This window comes from Ursus arctos, unplaced genomic scaffold (assembly GCF_023065955.2).
Source record: "Ursus arctos isolate Adak ecotype North America unplaced genomic scaffold, UrsArc2.0 scaffold_13, whole genome shotgun sequence".
Lineage (NCBI taxonomy): Eukaryota > Metazoa > Chordata > Mammalia > Carnivora > Ursidae > Ursus > Ursus arctos.
In genome coordinates this window covers 28,431,571-28,446,980 of record NW_026622797.1, presented here as the reverse complement: position 1 = coordinate 28,446,980, position 15,410 = coordinate 28,431,571, and the positions used below count along the sequence as shown (strand labels likewise).

Below are 15,410 nucleotides of genomic sequence, written 5' to 3'. Positions count from 1 at the left end.
GATTCTCTGCATTTGCATCTTATTTTCTTAGCTCTTTGTGCAAAAAAACTTTTTTGGTAGAAACATGATCAAAGCTGTTAACTTATAGTAATTCTGAAATACACATTTCAAAACACCGCAGTACAGCAAGCAGTCTGCTTTGTTATTGACTGTTTAGTGCCAGGATGGGGTTAGATTTAATTTCTGCTACTGAATACTATTTTAAATGTATCTGTCAGGTGTCTATACATCTGGTTAAATCCTAACCAGGCTTTTAGAATCAGTGTCAGAAAAAAAAAAAAGAAGAAATGCTACCACAGTTAGAATGTTCTATGTACATTTATATACACATAGTCACAACAGAAAAAATCGTTTAATGTTTTCACATTTTTATCTTCAACAGTTAGTATCACTTTGACAGTCAGTTACAATTTCACTAAGAGGTTATTTACTCAGGAGTTAATAACTAAACTACTTTTAAAAATCTGCTGTCTCAACTTAAAGATTTTTAGCAAAAGAATCTTGCAGAGGAATACCTTTTGCAGTACAAGTTTCATTAGGAGGCATTGCTAGTAGTCGGTCACCAGTCTGGATATAACCAGCTTCAATTTTACCAGTTACACAAAATCCAGATCCTTGATCTGCAAAACATGCCCAAGTCTTACAATTCATACAGCACTGTTACCTGATGACTGCTGCCATCAGCTACAGCTGGCTCCCTAGGAGTTACACACAACTAGTAATGCAATGCACATTAAGCAGTGATCATTTCAGAATTTTTAACATATCTACTAAATATAGCATACCACATTCTACTCTAGACCTTCCTAAAAATAAAAATATTCATGTTATAAAAAGTGAGATTCATTCCTTTTTCAAATATTTACTGAGTGCTTACTAAGTACCAAGTCATGTGCTAACCTCTAAGGATAAAAAGATGAAAATATAAGCCCCTACCCATAAAGGGGTTTACTCCAGTGAAGAGAATGACAGAAACAATGACACTATCCAGAGACAAATATTATTTAGAATGTACAGTGAAAATAGAAAAAGGTACACCAAAGAATCCATGATGAGGGGGAATGACTGCACTGTAGCTGGACACTCGGAAGGAGAATGAACAGGAGTTTCCCAGGTACTTGTGTATATGGGTAGGGGGAGAAGAAAAACACTGCTGACCAGGATAGTGTTTGTGCAAAGGCACAGAGTCATAACTGCATGTGGGATGTGCTAAGTCCCACGTGTCATTTATATGACATGTTTATGGGACCACACGGAGTAAGGAGGAAAAAGCCAAGACATGAAGCAACAGGGATAGGCAAGGGACAAATGATAGAGGGGCCTCATAAATCATGCTCAGGGCTTGAATTTCATCTTCAGTTAAAGACTAGAAAGCCAGTAAATAGTGAACAGAGAAGTGACATGGTATTTCTGTGTCGGAGAGGAGGGGAGGTTGACTGAAATGCACACACTGCAGACAGGAAGTAAACTCAAGAATTTGGGAATAAAGTAGATATTTGGGTGACAAGGTAGATGGCGGACAATGGCAAAAAGGGAGAAGTCTAAGATGACGGTGCATTAAATGTGAGACAGGAAATTAAGGAAGATCTGTTTTAGCTTGGCGAATGTGAAGTGTCTACAAGACATGCAGGTGGGAGAAGATGTATTCCAGGGGGCACCAATCACACCAGATCCCATGAGAATGGGACCCCGGGAGCACACTCGCTGTGGAGACACCCAGCAGCAGTTAGCACATGTATCTGGAGAGCGAGAACAGGCCTGAGCTGGAGATAGGGATTTGGGAGCATCGAGACCCAGGAGGTGGATGAGCCACGGATGTCTGTCTGAAAATAGCATGTAGACCGAGCAAAAGACCGAAGCAACAGAACACCAGCGAGGAGTCAGAAAAAGAGGAGCCCGCAAAGAAGATACAGAGAAGTCAGAGAAATAGGAGAGCAGGAGAAAGTGGGTCACAGAAACCAAGGGAGAAAAGTTTCAAAACGGATATGGCTACCAGTCTCAGAAGTGATGCCAAATTCTGGTAAGGTAGAGGCAAGAGCTGGAAATGTGTACTGACTTCGGCAACCAAAGGCTCATTTGGTAACCTCGGTGGGAACTGCTGACGGGGAGGAGTGTAAGCAGAAGCCAGGGAGCAGCCCAAGGAGAGAGAGAACAGAAGGCGAAAAAGCAGACTCAGCAAATACTGTTAATCAAAATATTTTTATATTTTGTATTTTAAGTAGATAACAGGCATTTTAAAAAGCATTACCATATTTCTTCTACTACTAGAATTGGGAAGCTAATAATAATGATTCATTTCAAGTTCATTGAATGATTTTTTTAAGAAGCACCTTCATTCATCCATTTATTAAACATTTATTAAGCATGTACTATGTGCCAGGCACTGAGCTAGGTCTTGCAGATTAAGACACAGAAAAGACAGTACTCACCCTTAAGGACTTCACAATCTAAGTTAAACAAAGGGCACAGAAACAATTATGATACCGCACAAACAATGCGATGACAGAGGATACACAGAACACAGAGGGTACCGTAGGGTCCGTGCATGGGTGAGCCCATCTGTTACCAATTTATTGCTGCTCAGTCCTGAATCCACTCTGCACTGCCTGCTTGGTGATAATGGAAATTTGGGAGACCACTGCCATCTACACTGTACTGATTATTCCAACATATATGTTATACCCTTTTATTTATTAAGATCTCTATTCCACTTCCATTTTATAGTTTTCTAAATAGGGTCTAGTACACATTAAATTGGATATACCCTTAGGGACTTAATACAACACCTTCTTCAGCACGGCCTTCTAAGTTTCTCTTTCTTTGTGTCTCTTCCTCAGCCCTCCAGTACCAGATAGAGTTTCCTTTCCTCTTATAGTCACTCTTTTTATCATATTAATATTTTTTTATATTAAACTTAGCTTTTTAGCAAGGTATGGTATCCATCTCCTGTTTGGACCCAGACTGCTACAGATGGGTAGGCGATGGGCAAGTGAAGAAAAAGAAGAGCAGAACATCGGGTAGCCAGAGTGGCAACAAGACTCCATGTGCTTAAGAAATGGTTAACAATCCAGTTTGGCTGAAGGATACAGAAACTAAAGAGATCCAAAGAGAGGAAAAAACACAGGAGGCTAGGAAGGAAAGGATAAGGTGTGCCACACCTGGAGGATGAGGATGAGCTGGGGAAATGACGTAAACTGAAGCAAACTGAAGAGTTTTCTGGGCAGGGGAACTAAAGAACTAGAACTATGCACTTGGAGATTAATTTGGCAACGATCCTTACACTGGCACAGAGAAGGGAGAATACCAAGACAGTATAATAATTTTGTCTAAGAAAAGAGGTCAGGAGAAAATGAAAAGCAGGGGCCAGACTGAAGCAGCACTGTAGAGGGAGTACTTACCTTTGAAAACATCAGACACACATAATCTAAAAGGCTTATCAATAGATCTCTGAGGAGGCTTGAAGGAGTCTGAAAAAAAATCGCAAAACAAAACAAGGTTTAATTTAAAAATAATTTTTGACTCAGGTCCAATTGGCCCATTATAGTCCCAACTCTCCTAGAAAATAATTTTCTCTTATAATTACTAATTGCAAATTGACTCTCATTCTTATAACACTTGGTAAAATGTTTCCATACACGTTATCTCATTTAAGGTCAACAATAGTTTGTGGGTTAGGTAGGATAGGCACGAGCCTCATTAACTAAGTAAAGAAAACTGAGTATTAGTTAAATACTGCAGGTGATTTCAAAACTACTACACTAGCTCTTCTGACTACAAATCCTATGCTTTTTCACATACGTCACTGTCTCCCATCAAGAACTCTAAATAACAACATCAAGCTTTTAGTGCATCAAAATTAGTATGGCAGGGGCGCCTGGGTGGCTCAGTCGTTAAGCGTCTGCCTTTGGCTCGGGACGTGATCCCAGGGTCCTGGGATCGAGCCCCACATTGGGCTCCCTGATCCATTAGGAGCCTGCTTCTTCCTCTCCCACTCCCCTTGCTTGTGTTCCCTCTCTTGCTGGCTGTCTCTCTCTCTGTCAAATAAATAAAATCTTAAAAAAAAAAAAATTCGTATGGCAGTATACTTACCAATTTGTTCTAATAAACACAGTCCTTTATACCATTTTGTGAGTTCACTTGATTGAGATCTTGTGATTAGATTTTCACCGCTGAGACCACTTGTAGGGATAAAAGCTACATCACTTTCCTATTAAAAAGGATTGAATATATGAAACTTAATACAACACTGCTTTCAAAAAGTTAAAAGGCTCACTATTACCATGCTGCACCAAGTTTGCAAACTCAACAATGTACTTTTTAAAAAGTAGTAGAAATCATTGAACCAACAGTTTTCAACTATTTTGAGTTTGTGGGAAACTTGCAAATTTGTTCCAAAACACTCAGGCATTTTTACCTGGTAACACAGGGATATTTTATTCACATTTTGCTATAGAAATTCCTCTTCACTAGTTTCCACTGTAGTGGAAATGTAGTTTTCATTCCTCTGTGACCTCCCTAAACCTATCCACCTAATTAATAGCTGCAGAAAAGTCTTTTATTTATTTTAAATCCAAGCCAATTTATAAAATGTGCAATTTTCTATGGTGAAGTAACCCAAAGAACATAAGATATACATGATACCAGGCAGAAATAAAAATAAACAAAATTAAACATACTTAACAAGAACACCAAAGCATTAGGTTCTTCTCCCATATCAGTAAGACAAGACTAAAGGTAACTAAATGAATTTAAAATTATCTTACCTTAAAACCTGCTTGCTTAAGAAAGTGCCCAAGCTTTCCGGTAATCTCTTGAAACCTTTCTTGTTGCCAATTAACCTGATAAAGATTCAATTTTTAAAACTATGCTTCAGACCATGCTATATATAAAATTTAAATTTCTGCAATAAAATATAAAAAAATCAAGACTATAAAATATAAATATAAAACCTATTAAATATGAGATCTATTAAAATTTGAACTCAGAATATGAGATCTTACTATTGATATGATCTAAAAATAACTTTTCCTACAACAGAAAACCTAGAAACAAACTCCAATACATACAGAACTTTTTATATATGCTGTAAGTGATTTCAAATTTAAGGAGACAGAGTGAGTAATTTCTTAAACTGTGCTCGGACCAACTACTGAAGTAAAGTAAAATTACTGATACACCTCCCCAAGCCAAATAGACTAAAAATGTATATGTGATATGAACTCTGCATGCTGTAGTATTTAGGGGTAAGTGTAACAATGTGTAACTTACTTGGAAATTCTTGTCAAAATAAGATGAATTAATGGATGGACACAGGGTAGACAGACAAAGCTGTGATCAAGTACGTAGAAGAATCTTAAGCAGTGGGTATTATACGGTATTTACTGTAAAATTCTTTCTACTATTCTTTTCTTTTTTATATTCTCTGTATTTGAAATTTTTCATACTAAAATACTAGGGAAAAATAAAAGGTATGTGTAATAATGATACTGTAAAAGAACTATACAGAAAAATGTAGATGAATAAGTACTTGATCCCAGGGTAAGAATATACTTAAGCATTAAAAAAAAAAGAATCAAAAAGAAATATTTATAAAGTTGAGTATATATCAAAAACACACAAAATGAAAAGTAAACAAAATGAAAAGTAAAATAACACATTGGGAAAAATATCTAAGACAAGATAAAGGCTTAATATTTTTAATAAGTAAATTATACTTAAAAATTGGTAAGAAAAGTTTTAAAAATGAGCAAATTATATAAATAATTCCAAAATTAAAAAACATAAATGGTTAATAAATATACAAAGTATATTAAGTTAACAAAAAAAGACATGTTTTGCATATCAAATTGGAAAATAATCACTTAATAACAGCAGTGTTGATAAGTGTTTGAAGAAGTGCATATACTATATATGCTGAGAATAAATAACTAGAACTTTTCTTGAAGGCATTTTGGTCATATATATAGCAAGTCTTAAAAATGCATATGCCCTTAGGCCCAGAAATTTCCAAAGAATAAGCTATTTCTAAATACATACACATACAGACACACACACACACACACACACACACACACACACACACACACCTGGAAATATTCACAAATAGGGGATTATCTGAATAAGTTACATATATCTTTAAAACAGACTAGAAAAGAGCTATCAAAACAACCTGTTCATACAAAAGTTAATTACTAGGAAACATGCACAAGAACATTATCATTTTTTTAAAAAGGAGATAACAAAACAGACTATAACACAACGTTATGAAGAAAGATATTTTCACCTATAAAAATAAACAGGATGGATGCACAAAACAAAATGTTAAAAGATTTTGGGGGGAAAAGGGGAGTTGGAAATATAGGTTATTTTAGGTTTCTTTATACTAAATTAAATTATGTATTATTTTATACCTAAAAACAATTTTAAGATTTTTTTTCTTTTTTTTATTTAAATTCAATTAGCCAACATATAGTACATCATTAGGTTTTTGGGTAAGATTTTAAAATTAATGTTGAAAGTGAGAGAAGACATCTTTTTGCTTAAAAACTATTTGTATCTCATTTATTTAATATGAGGACCATGAATTAATTCTTTTAAATATGACCACCAGACGAATAAGATGTCATCTGAGGTCATCGACATGGCAGGATAACATCTTAACTAACATCTGAAATGAAACGAATGCTCATTCGTCTTCAAATACCTGATCCATCTTATTGACTGCAACAGCAAGCTGTGTGACTCCAAGAGAACGAACCAAGAGGCCATGTTCTCGTGTCTGTCCCCCAGTCTCAAATCCAGCTTCAAACTCTCCCCTGCTGGCGTCTACAACTAAAACGGCTACATCTGCCTAAGAAAGAAGAAATAATCAAAACTAGGAATAACATCACAGCACTTTAATTCAAAGGACAGATTAGTCCATTAATTGTGGTTAGATTTTAAAGGCAGACCCTAACCTGACTCCAAACCCCAAAGCAAATCAAACAAAAGACTTACACAGATGGATTAAAATTTAAATATAAAAAAATACTAGCATGTGGCTAAAAATAATGGCATAAAGAATAAAAAAATTCCCATATTTGATTACATAACAATTAAAATATCTAGGCAAAGGAGAAAATACAGAAACACAGTTAAAACATAAGTAAACAGGGACAGATATTTGTAAAACTTATAATCTTAATATGAACTTTACTAAACCAGGGAAAAAAGACACATCTCTGTAGAAAAATAGTTAAAGGGTACAAGTAAACAATTTGCTAAAGAAATACAAATGGCCGAGAAACATGAAAAAATTCAAATTCACTAGAAACCAAAAAAAAAAAAAAAAGACATTAAAAATACATGAACATATTCTTTCCTTCTCCCACTTTTAGAAATCACATAAGCAAGACTTAAAAGAATGATTTACTACAGGCGAGGGCGCGGTGAGATGGGCATTCTTCCGTACCTCCTGTTTAAGGAAGGAAGCTTTCTGGAGGGCATTTTCACAATAAGTATCAAGAGCCTTAAAATTATACATATTTTGCTTCCCATCACTTCCACTTCCTGGCCTTTATCCTCGAGAATTATAAATCGACAAAGATGTTTACCAGAGTACTATTTATAATGATGAAAAACTGAATAAATGAGTTACCCAGAAATAGCACATTCACCCTTTACGGCAGAGAAAAAGAACCTGGACTTAACAAAGTTTCCTAACCTTTCTGGAGCATTTTGAGAATCAGGTGAAAGAGATTTTTCCTCTCACACTCCATTTACATACAAAAAAAGAAGGAAAAAAGCTAACATTAGCTTTAGTTCCATTTCCTCTTTAGCCTTATTGACACTAGTTTTATGGGTTCCCATTATTTTGTGTTGATGCTTTTTTTAAAAAAGATGTTATTTATTTATTTATTTATTTGAGAGAGACAGAGAGCGAGCACAAGCAGTTGGAGCAGCAGGCAGAGGGAGAACCAGACTCCCCTCTGAGCAAGGAGGCGCTCAGGGAGCCCGCTGAGCAGGGAGCCCGATGGAGGGCTTCCAGGACCCCAAGATCATGACCTGAGCCGAAGGCAGACGCTTAACCTACTGAGCCACCCAAGTGCCCGGGTTGATACTTCTTTATGTGACTCCACCTGCATCATGTGGATGCAGTCTTTGAGAATTTGCAGAGAATGGTTTGTGCAATCCTAGGTGTCCCTCCACTTTCGTCCTCGTCAAGTATTTCTGTCGATGCAATGTCAGGACGTTCTTGAGAGGAGCACTCTTGCATTTTCCCCCTTTGCGGTTTTTGCCTTGCAGGCCTACCTGTTCTCACAGAAATCTGTTTTTCTCTAATCCAGGGTGTAATGACGAACTCCAGCAGTCCCCTCCTGGCCAGCTCAGAATGGACCTGGATAATCGCTCTCTCGAGGCTCTTCCACCCACAGGAAGCGCTCTGGCCTTTTAGTCTGAACAGAGTCCATAAGAGCTTTCCTCATCATTGTTTCCTCAACATTTTATGTTTGCACTATCCAGTTTTTAAAGAATGTCACATACATTGCCATATAATCTTCACCAAAATGAGAAATAAAATGGTCATGAAGTAAGTAAAGAATTTATCAGATACTTTGCTCTGAACAGAACTTTATATTAGACGTATCACCCACATACTGTGGTGGGGCAATTTACACCATGATTTCCAGTCTTTTTCCTTTTATTCTTACCCACATATGCCTGCCTTTTTTCTCGTCTTAAGCTCAGAATTCATTTCCAATCCTTCATGACTTGAAATGTCGAACCCTAGTTTCTTCAATGAGATCCAGTTCTTTGAACAAGAATTCTTGGTTAAGAGCACAAATTGGAGCAATCCATTTGAAAACTGTTTCACTCATGTGTACTCACCAACAGGCCCCATACCTCGGGCACATTGTGTCATCTTGCCGGGTCTCATTCTACTTGTATGGAAGTGTTGAATCCCTATACTGTCCACCTGAAACTAATATTACACTGTATGGTAACTAACTAGAACTTAATAAAAACTTGAAAAAGAGTGCACTCGGTAGTGAGGAGCTCCAGGTGTTTTATGGAGTGTGGAATGAAAATACTGTACACCCGAAAATAATATTGCACTATATCTTAACTGGAATTTAAATGGAAACTTAAAAAAAGGTAAAGATTTGCTCACTTCACAGAAACACCGAAGAGTACGTGTAGTTTATATAAAGCATCCAGCCCTGACCTTCCAAATCCTAGGCTCAATAACTGTAAATCTCCTTCTAATCAGGTTTCGCTGATAACTGTCAAATTGTATTTATTTTCTTAGGTTAAAATCTGAAATTCATTGGGATGCCCTAGTCGCTCAGTCGTTAAACATCTGCCTCCGGTTCAGGTCATGACCCCAGGATCCTGGAATCGAGTGAGTTCTGCGTGGGGCTCCTTGCTCAGTGGGAAGCCTGCTTTGCTTCTCCCTCTGCCTGTTGGTCCCCCTGCTTGTGCGCGCTCTCTCTCTCTCTTTCTCTCTCGGTCTCTGGCAAATAAATAAAATCTAAAAAAAAAAAAAAAATTTTGAAATTTATTGAATTGACATTAAGATATCTAAGGCAATAAGTATTCTTCCTAATTCTCTCTCCTATTACTATCTCTAAAAAATTTCGGGGCGATTTCTCTATTTTTTCATGCAGCAGCTTGTCTCTGGGAGCTCAAATGCCTACACATTTTCAAGGAAGCCTTTTCAGCACTACAGAGATCTTTCCTTATCACGTATACTGTGTATATTCTTATAGTACATTTGTGTTAGCCTTTCATCTTTATATGTTTTACCTTCCTACGTGATTTCCGAGGAGAAGCTGCATACCCGCATCTTTCTTTGTATCCCTAAAAGCCTACCCCAGTATTTTCCACACTAAGTTCCCTAATATGTTGAGCCCATTTCTTCATTTGTCATATAATAGAATTCAATTAGATAATTTCTGAAATCCTTTCCTATCCTAGTTCCATCAGGAGTTTGGAATAAACGATCTTTATGATTATTCTGGATTCTAAGATTCTAGGACTCAAAGACATTTTACTGTACTCCTTGTTTTGATGTTTGCCCCCCCCACCATTAAACTATCAAAATGTGCTTCTTAGTTCATATCCCTATACTGCCTACCACAGTGCTTGGCACACAGCAGGCATTCAGCAAGTATTCATCGAATAAAAACAAACATACGTACAGTACACACACACACACACACACACACAATGAAACAAAGGGAAAATATATTGTGTCCTTTGGTAAATGAAATGAGAAGTACACTAATTTAAAATAGGGATGGGGCAGCACGTGGATGGCTCAGCTGGTAGAACATGCAACTCTTGGGTCTCGAGGTTGTGCGTTTGAGCCCCACTGTGGGGGAGAGATTACTTAAAAATAAAATCTTAAAAAAAAAAAGGTAAAATAAAATAGGGCTAATATGCACCTTCGTTATAAGGATTAAACTAAATATATATGAAACACTTCATAGAGTGTCTAGCCCCTATTTCGTACTCAGTCAAGAGTGATAATTAATTTTCAATCTTCAATATCTTCTTCAGTCCATGGGCCTAAAATTAATATTCTGAAATTATGTATCAACTTCCTAAAATATTCTCTCATTTATCTTCAAATATATTCTAATTTATTTATGTAACATCCTCTCTAGGTTGACGAATGGTCATATGAACATTCCCTTTAAATAGATGTTAAGAACTCAGAAAATGGCCAATTGCTTAAGTCATACTTTTTGCCAAGTGACACAAGCAAACTTTTGAACTCTTCCAATAATCATATTTTATTAAAAAAAAAAATCCATGTCCTCTGGGTGCAATGCTATTTTCATTATTTTAATTATTTGAAGTTATTATCTTTGATTTTTTTCAGTATTCTTAAGAATCATGTAATTCTACAAATTGCAACTGTTTTTTAATCCTACAAAGAAAGCAATTAAACCACAGGGGCAAAAGTCCCAAGCTTCATTATCTCTGCATAAATCAGCACTTTTAAGATACAGGCCTTAAATATAAATACAGTAAAAATTCAGATATTGAAATATTCACTCCAACTTATCAAATACAATATAAAAACTATATCTCATCAACTATTTTACCTTTATTTTTACTATAAGAAATTCATAGCTTTTATACATTTATTTCTATATAATATTAGAAAAGCTTTTATACATTTATTTCTATATAATATTAGAAAAGTTTTATATAGTACCAATAAGATCATAAAAAAACAATCTTTATTTTTTCAAATTTTTTCAAAAGTTAAAATTTTTAATTTCAAAATATTTTAAAAGTTATAATCCTAGAACTATAAGCTCGGCATCAGAAAATTGTATGTACAATCAGTGTAGTATAATTTAGGAACTATCTGGTACCTGGGCTGCTCCTGTAATCATATTTGGAATGAAATCCTTATGGCCTGGAGCATCCATTAATGTAATAACTTTGGTTGTGGTCTCAAACTTTGTCATACCAACATCCATTGTTACTCCCCTTAAAGAAAACATAAAATGGTTAGAACACACTATAGAAATAATCGGTGCTATGGGCTAAATTATTTAATAATATAGGCTAAATAACAGTCTAAATTCTTAAGAAATAATGGGAATTTTATCACACAGTCTACTATTTTGACAAATTAAGCCATTCAATTGGGGCTAGAATTTCTGCTGTAACAGAATTACACGTGTATGGCTTTAAAATATGGTTGTGGACACAGCAAGAGCTTAATCAAAATGCTGGATATTTCCCATTTCTTTTCTTTTTTTTTTTCTTTTGCTAAAAGGCTAGGTAGACTGTGAACAAGAAAAGCTATATGGGGACACCTCTGGAGGAGGAAACAGTAAACACTGCACACAAGAGAGGGTAAAGTGGAGCATGAGCAGACAGTTTTCCTCATCTTCATATGAAGATGCTTCACTAAATATAAAAATAAACTTATAAAACTTTCATTTGCAAGGTAGGTCAGTATGTCACACATTTAGAAAAAAGGAAATATCAAAGGAGATAACAAATTTTTAAAAAATGAGAGAGATAAACAGTAGTTTGTTTCACATCCCACTTCGTCCTTCTTGGAGACCAACACAGTGCCTCTTTCTAGCCACAAAAATACAGGTTCGGTTTATAAGAAAGCCCAGGGAGGGTCTACAAAGGTACTGAGCCTTTCCAGACAACAGGAAAGGGAAATAGGGTGGGCAATAAACTGGGTAATCATTCATCCTGGTTTGCGCCAAACAGTCCAGAATAATGAATGAGCACTCCCTTTTACAAGGGTTCTGACAATTATAATAATTTATGTGTCTCCCCTAGCGGGGTGGTAACGTAACTGTGGGTCTCCTTGATCAAGTCATTCTAGCTTAATCTATAACAATGAGCCATTTGACTTGGTGAAAATGATGCTTAATTCTTTCTAATAATCCTCAAATAATTGCCTAGAATACTGATGAACCAAGACTTATTCTGAGCTCCTCCCTAGACTGCTTTGACCAGAATACACTCTTGAGCCAGCTCTGGTCTGCATTTGTAACCCTAAGGATGTAAAAATGTCACTCATTTTACTAATTTCTGTTCAACATATGAGAACAATTTATAAATATTTAACATGGTGGGATAAGTAACGCATTGTATTTTTGAAATGCTATTAAGGAATATACAGTGGTGAGTTAAAACTCTCATTATGTATCTAGAAGCATCTGCCATCTACAGAACCAAAGAATATTCTAAAATTGCATCATGTCGAGCAACAGAAAACTACCAGCAGCAAAACAGCCGAGTAGATGTATTATCAAAAATTAAAAATAAAAATAAAAACCCCACTAAAATTATTGGCTATTCTAGGAATTAGATAATTAGCTCACTTGCCAGCTCAACTCACATATTAAGTAAATTCAAACAAGTTATTCTAACTTAAATTTTACTGCTCTCAATCTCTTTACCTACTTAACAGACAACACAAATACAACTAAAGAGCCATATATTTTAATAATCTATTTGGTAAGCTGATAGGTGGAAATTATTTAGTCTTCTAACATTGACATCATACAAAAATTCCACTATTTTCCAATATTCATTTTCCCAAAATTTGCAGCCAACTAATTTTCCTTACTAGATTGGAAAACAAGTTTATAATGTGATATAGAATAAAAAAGACCATCTCCAGGAAAAAAAAAACCCACCATGATATAAAATTCTGTTTATCAGAAGAGCTAAGGAATATTGTGCCTCCCTTTATTGAGAATTACCTTATATATTATAAGACTATTCAAGACTCCCCAAGAAAATAAATACACACTTTTTTTAAAGTATGAAAATCCAAATATATTCTCTAATTGTACTCATAAGGAAGATATGGAACATGGAATAATTTCTTTGTTGATTTAGGACTTTCAGAGGACTTCAGAGTCTTCAGTCATTATTCTGACACAGTTGATATACCTGCCATTTCACTTACTAGGTGTCCTCTTTCTTTCCTGACAAAGGTGCCATTGGCTCCCCCATCCCTGACAGTTCCAACATGATGCAGACCACCACTCTAAAATGACTTCAAAAGAAATACTTTGGCCAGAGGCATATGAGTAGCTGTTCTCTCCTACAGAGTGAGCACTGGGCACAGTAATGGACTGGATTAAATCTCTATGGTAGGAAGTAGGTTTAGTTACTAGTTTGTTGACTCTATCTCATAAAAACATACAACAGAAAGTATAAAGATGAATAAAGTTTGCTAATTTAAATTTACTGGTCATCTTAATTCCAGACAGAAGACAGTAGCTCCCTCTCCTTAAAGTTACCTTACATAAAATTTAGTCCTATTCATAATTTTAATTCAAAATCAAGTCAATTTGTGACATATACTTAGGGAAGGAACAACTGAACCTTCTCCCACAGAATAACTAACTAAGGATTTTTAATGTCTTTTTCTGTGTGTGGTTTTTTTGTTGGTTTTTTTTTTTTGATAAAAATTCTTTTCAACTATTCTCATAGAATTTGGAAGAGTAGAAAATGCATATAGATAAAATGGAAACTACAATAAAAATATTTCCCTGGTAATTAAAAGCTTTTCTCTAAAAGAAGTTTCTAAAATATTTCATGGCATGTTTCATACATATTCAACACATACTACATACTTATTTAAAAGACTATATATCATTTCAAACTGAAAATTTTGAAATATAGTGACTACCTTTCCCTTTCTTCGCCAGTCTCATCCAAGACCCATGCATATGCAAACGAAGCTTTGCCAGCCTTTTTAGACTCTTGTTCATACTTATGCATAGTTCTTTTGTTTACATTACCCAGAAGATAAAGCATATGGCCCATCAGAGTACTTTTCCCAGCATCAACATGACCTAAGGAAAATTGATTCAGGATTAATACTAGATACATTTTCCAGACGCTGTTCACATTGAGGCATTGCATGAATATGTAATCCAATAGTTCATGTCAGTGTTTAGAGTGATAAATACCAATTTTTATCAAATGATAGTTAAAGTAAACGGAGAAAAAAAGAGTATCTCTTTAGAGAGGGGGGAAATGTCCTTGACTTTTGGAAATTCAAAATGTCAATAAGACATTGCATTTTCTAAACGTTCGCAAAATGAAAATGCCACAAGCAAGTCTAATGACCTCCTTGGCAACTTGGCATCATTTCCCCGGGGTGACTAGAAAGCATTGATGCGACGCCTCCTTGTGTCCATTTACACCCATACAGAAACTCAGAGTGGGAACGAGTGTCCATGCTGCCACTAGGAAGTGGCCAGGCTAAGGCAGAGGTGACCGACCACCCAGAGGAACAAAGGACATTACCGATGACCACCAAGTTGAGGAGCTGCTTCCCTCCTTGCCGCTTCTCCAGTTCCGCTTTGACATCTATTTGCTGCCTCAGCTTGCCAGACTTTTTCACCGGCGTTGGTGTTGAACTCTGCTCTTCTGATGTTTGAATGGTGTGGGATGGAAGAAGTGATTTAGAAACAGTGTCAGGAACATCAGAAGCAGCAATGCTGGTTCCTTCACTAAGATGTCCTTTCTGAGGTGTGTGGAAACTATGACCATTTTCTTCGGTTACTCTACAGAAAGCAGAGATAGGAAAAAAAGTGTTTAAACCAACTCAACTGACATCCTCTAAGGTCAGAAGGGCAGAGAAGTTGTCTCTTCCTATTTCTTACACTTGCAGACCAAAAATGATCTCTGCTAAGTGGTTAGTCTGTCAAGGTGGAAATGATAAGTAGCTTGACCCAAACCCACAAATACAGCCTTGGAGGATCCCAAGAGAAAAACAGTCCAGCAAACATTAAGATAAGAAGAAAATATCCTGTAAAATAACTGAATTCAAGGCCATAGCCTTAGTCATATAATCGTATCAAAACAGATGGCATAATGGAGATATTTTGTAAAACCTGGCGCTAAATGTGTTCCTAGAGATA

At 35.9% G+C, this 15,410-nt stretch overlaps 1 protein-coding gene across 6 annotated transcripts in view; it reads right to left on the bottom strand.

The window, feature by feature from the left end:
- HBS1L (HBS1 like translational GTPase) overlaps positions 1–15,410 on the bottom strand; it is an 82,178-nt gene that overhangs the window by 14,819 nt on the left and 51,949 nt on the right. For all 6 annotated transcript variants that reach the window (XM_026504849.4, XM_057311025.1, XM_057311029.1 and 3 more), the window contains 8 exons: positions 14,794–15,053; positions 14,171–14,336; positions 11,367–11,484; positions 6,704–6,850; positions 4,764–4,838; positions 4,090–4,207; positions 3,399–3,467; positions 516–620 (listed from right to left, as the gene is read on the bottom strand). In XM_026504849.4, the coding sequence (XP_026360634.1) occupies positions 516–620; positions 3,399–3,467; positions 4,090–4,207; positions 4,764–4,838; positions 6,704–6,850; positions 11,367–11,484; positions 14,171–14,336; positions 14,794–15,053 (1,058 nt within the window). The remainder of the gene's footprint in view (positions 1–515; positions 621–3,398; positions 3,468–4,089; positions 4,208–4,763; positions 4,839–6,703; positions 6,851–11,366; positions 11,485–14,170; positions 14,337–14,793; positions 15,054–15,410) is intronic.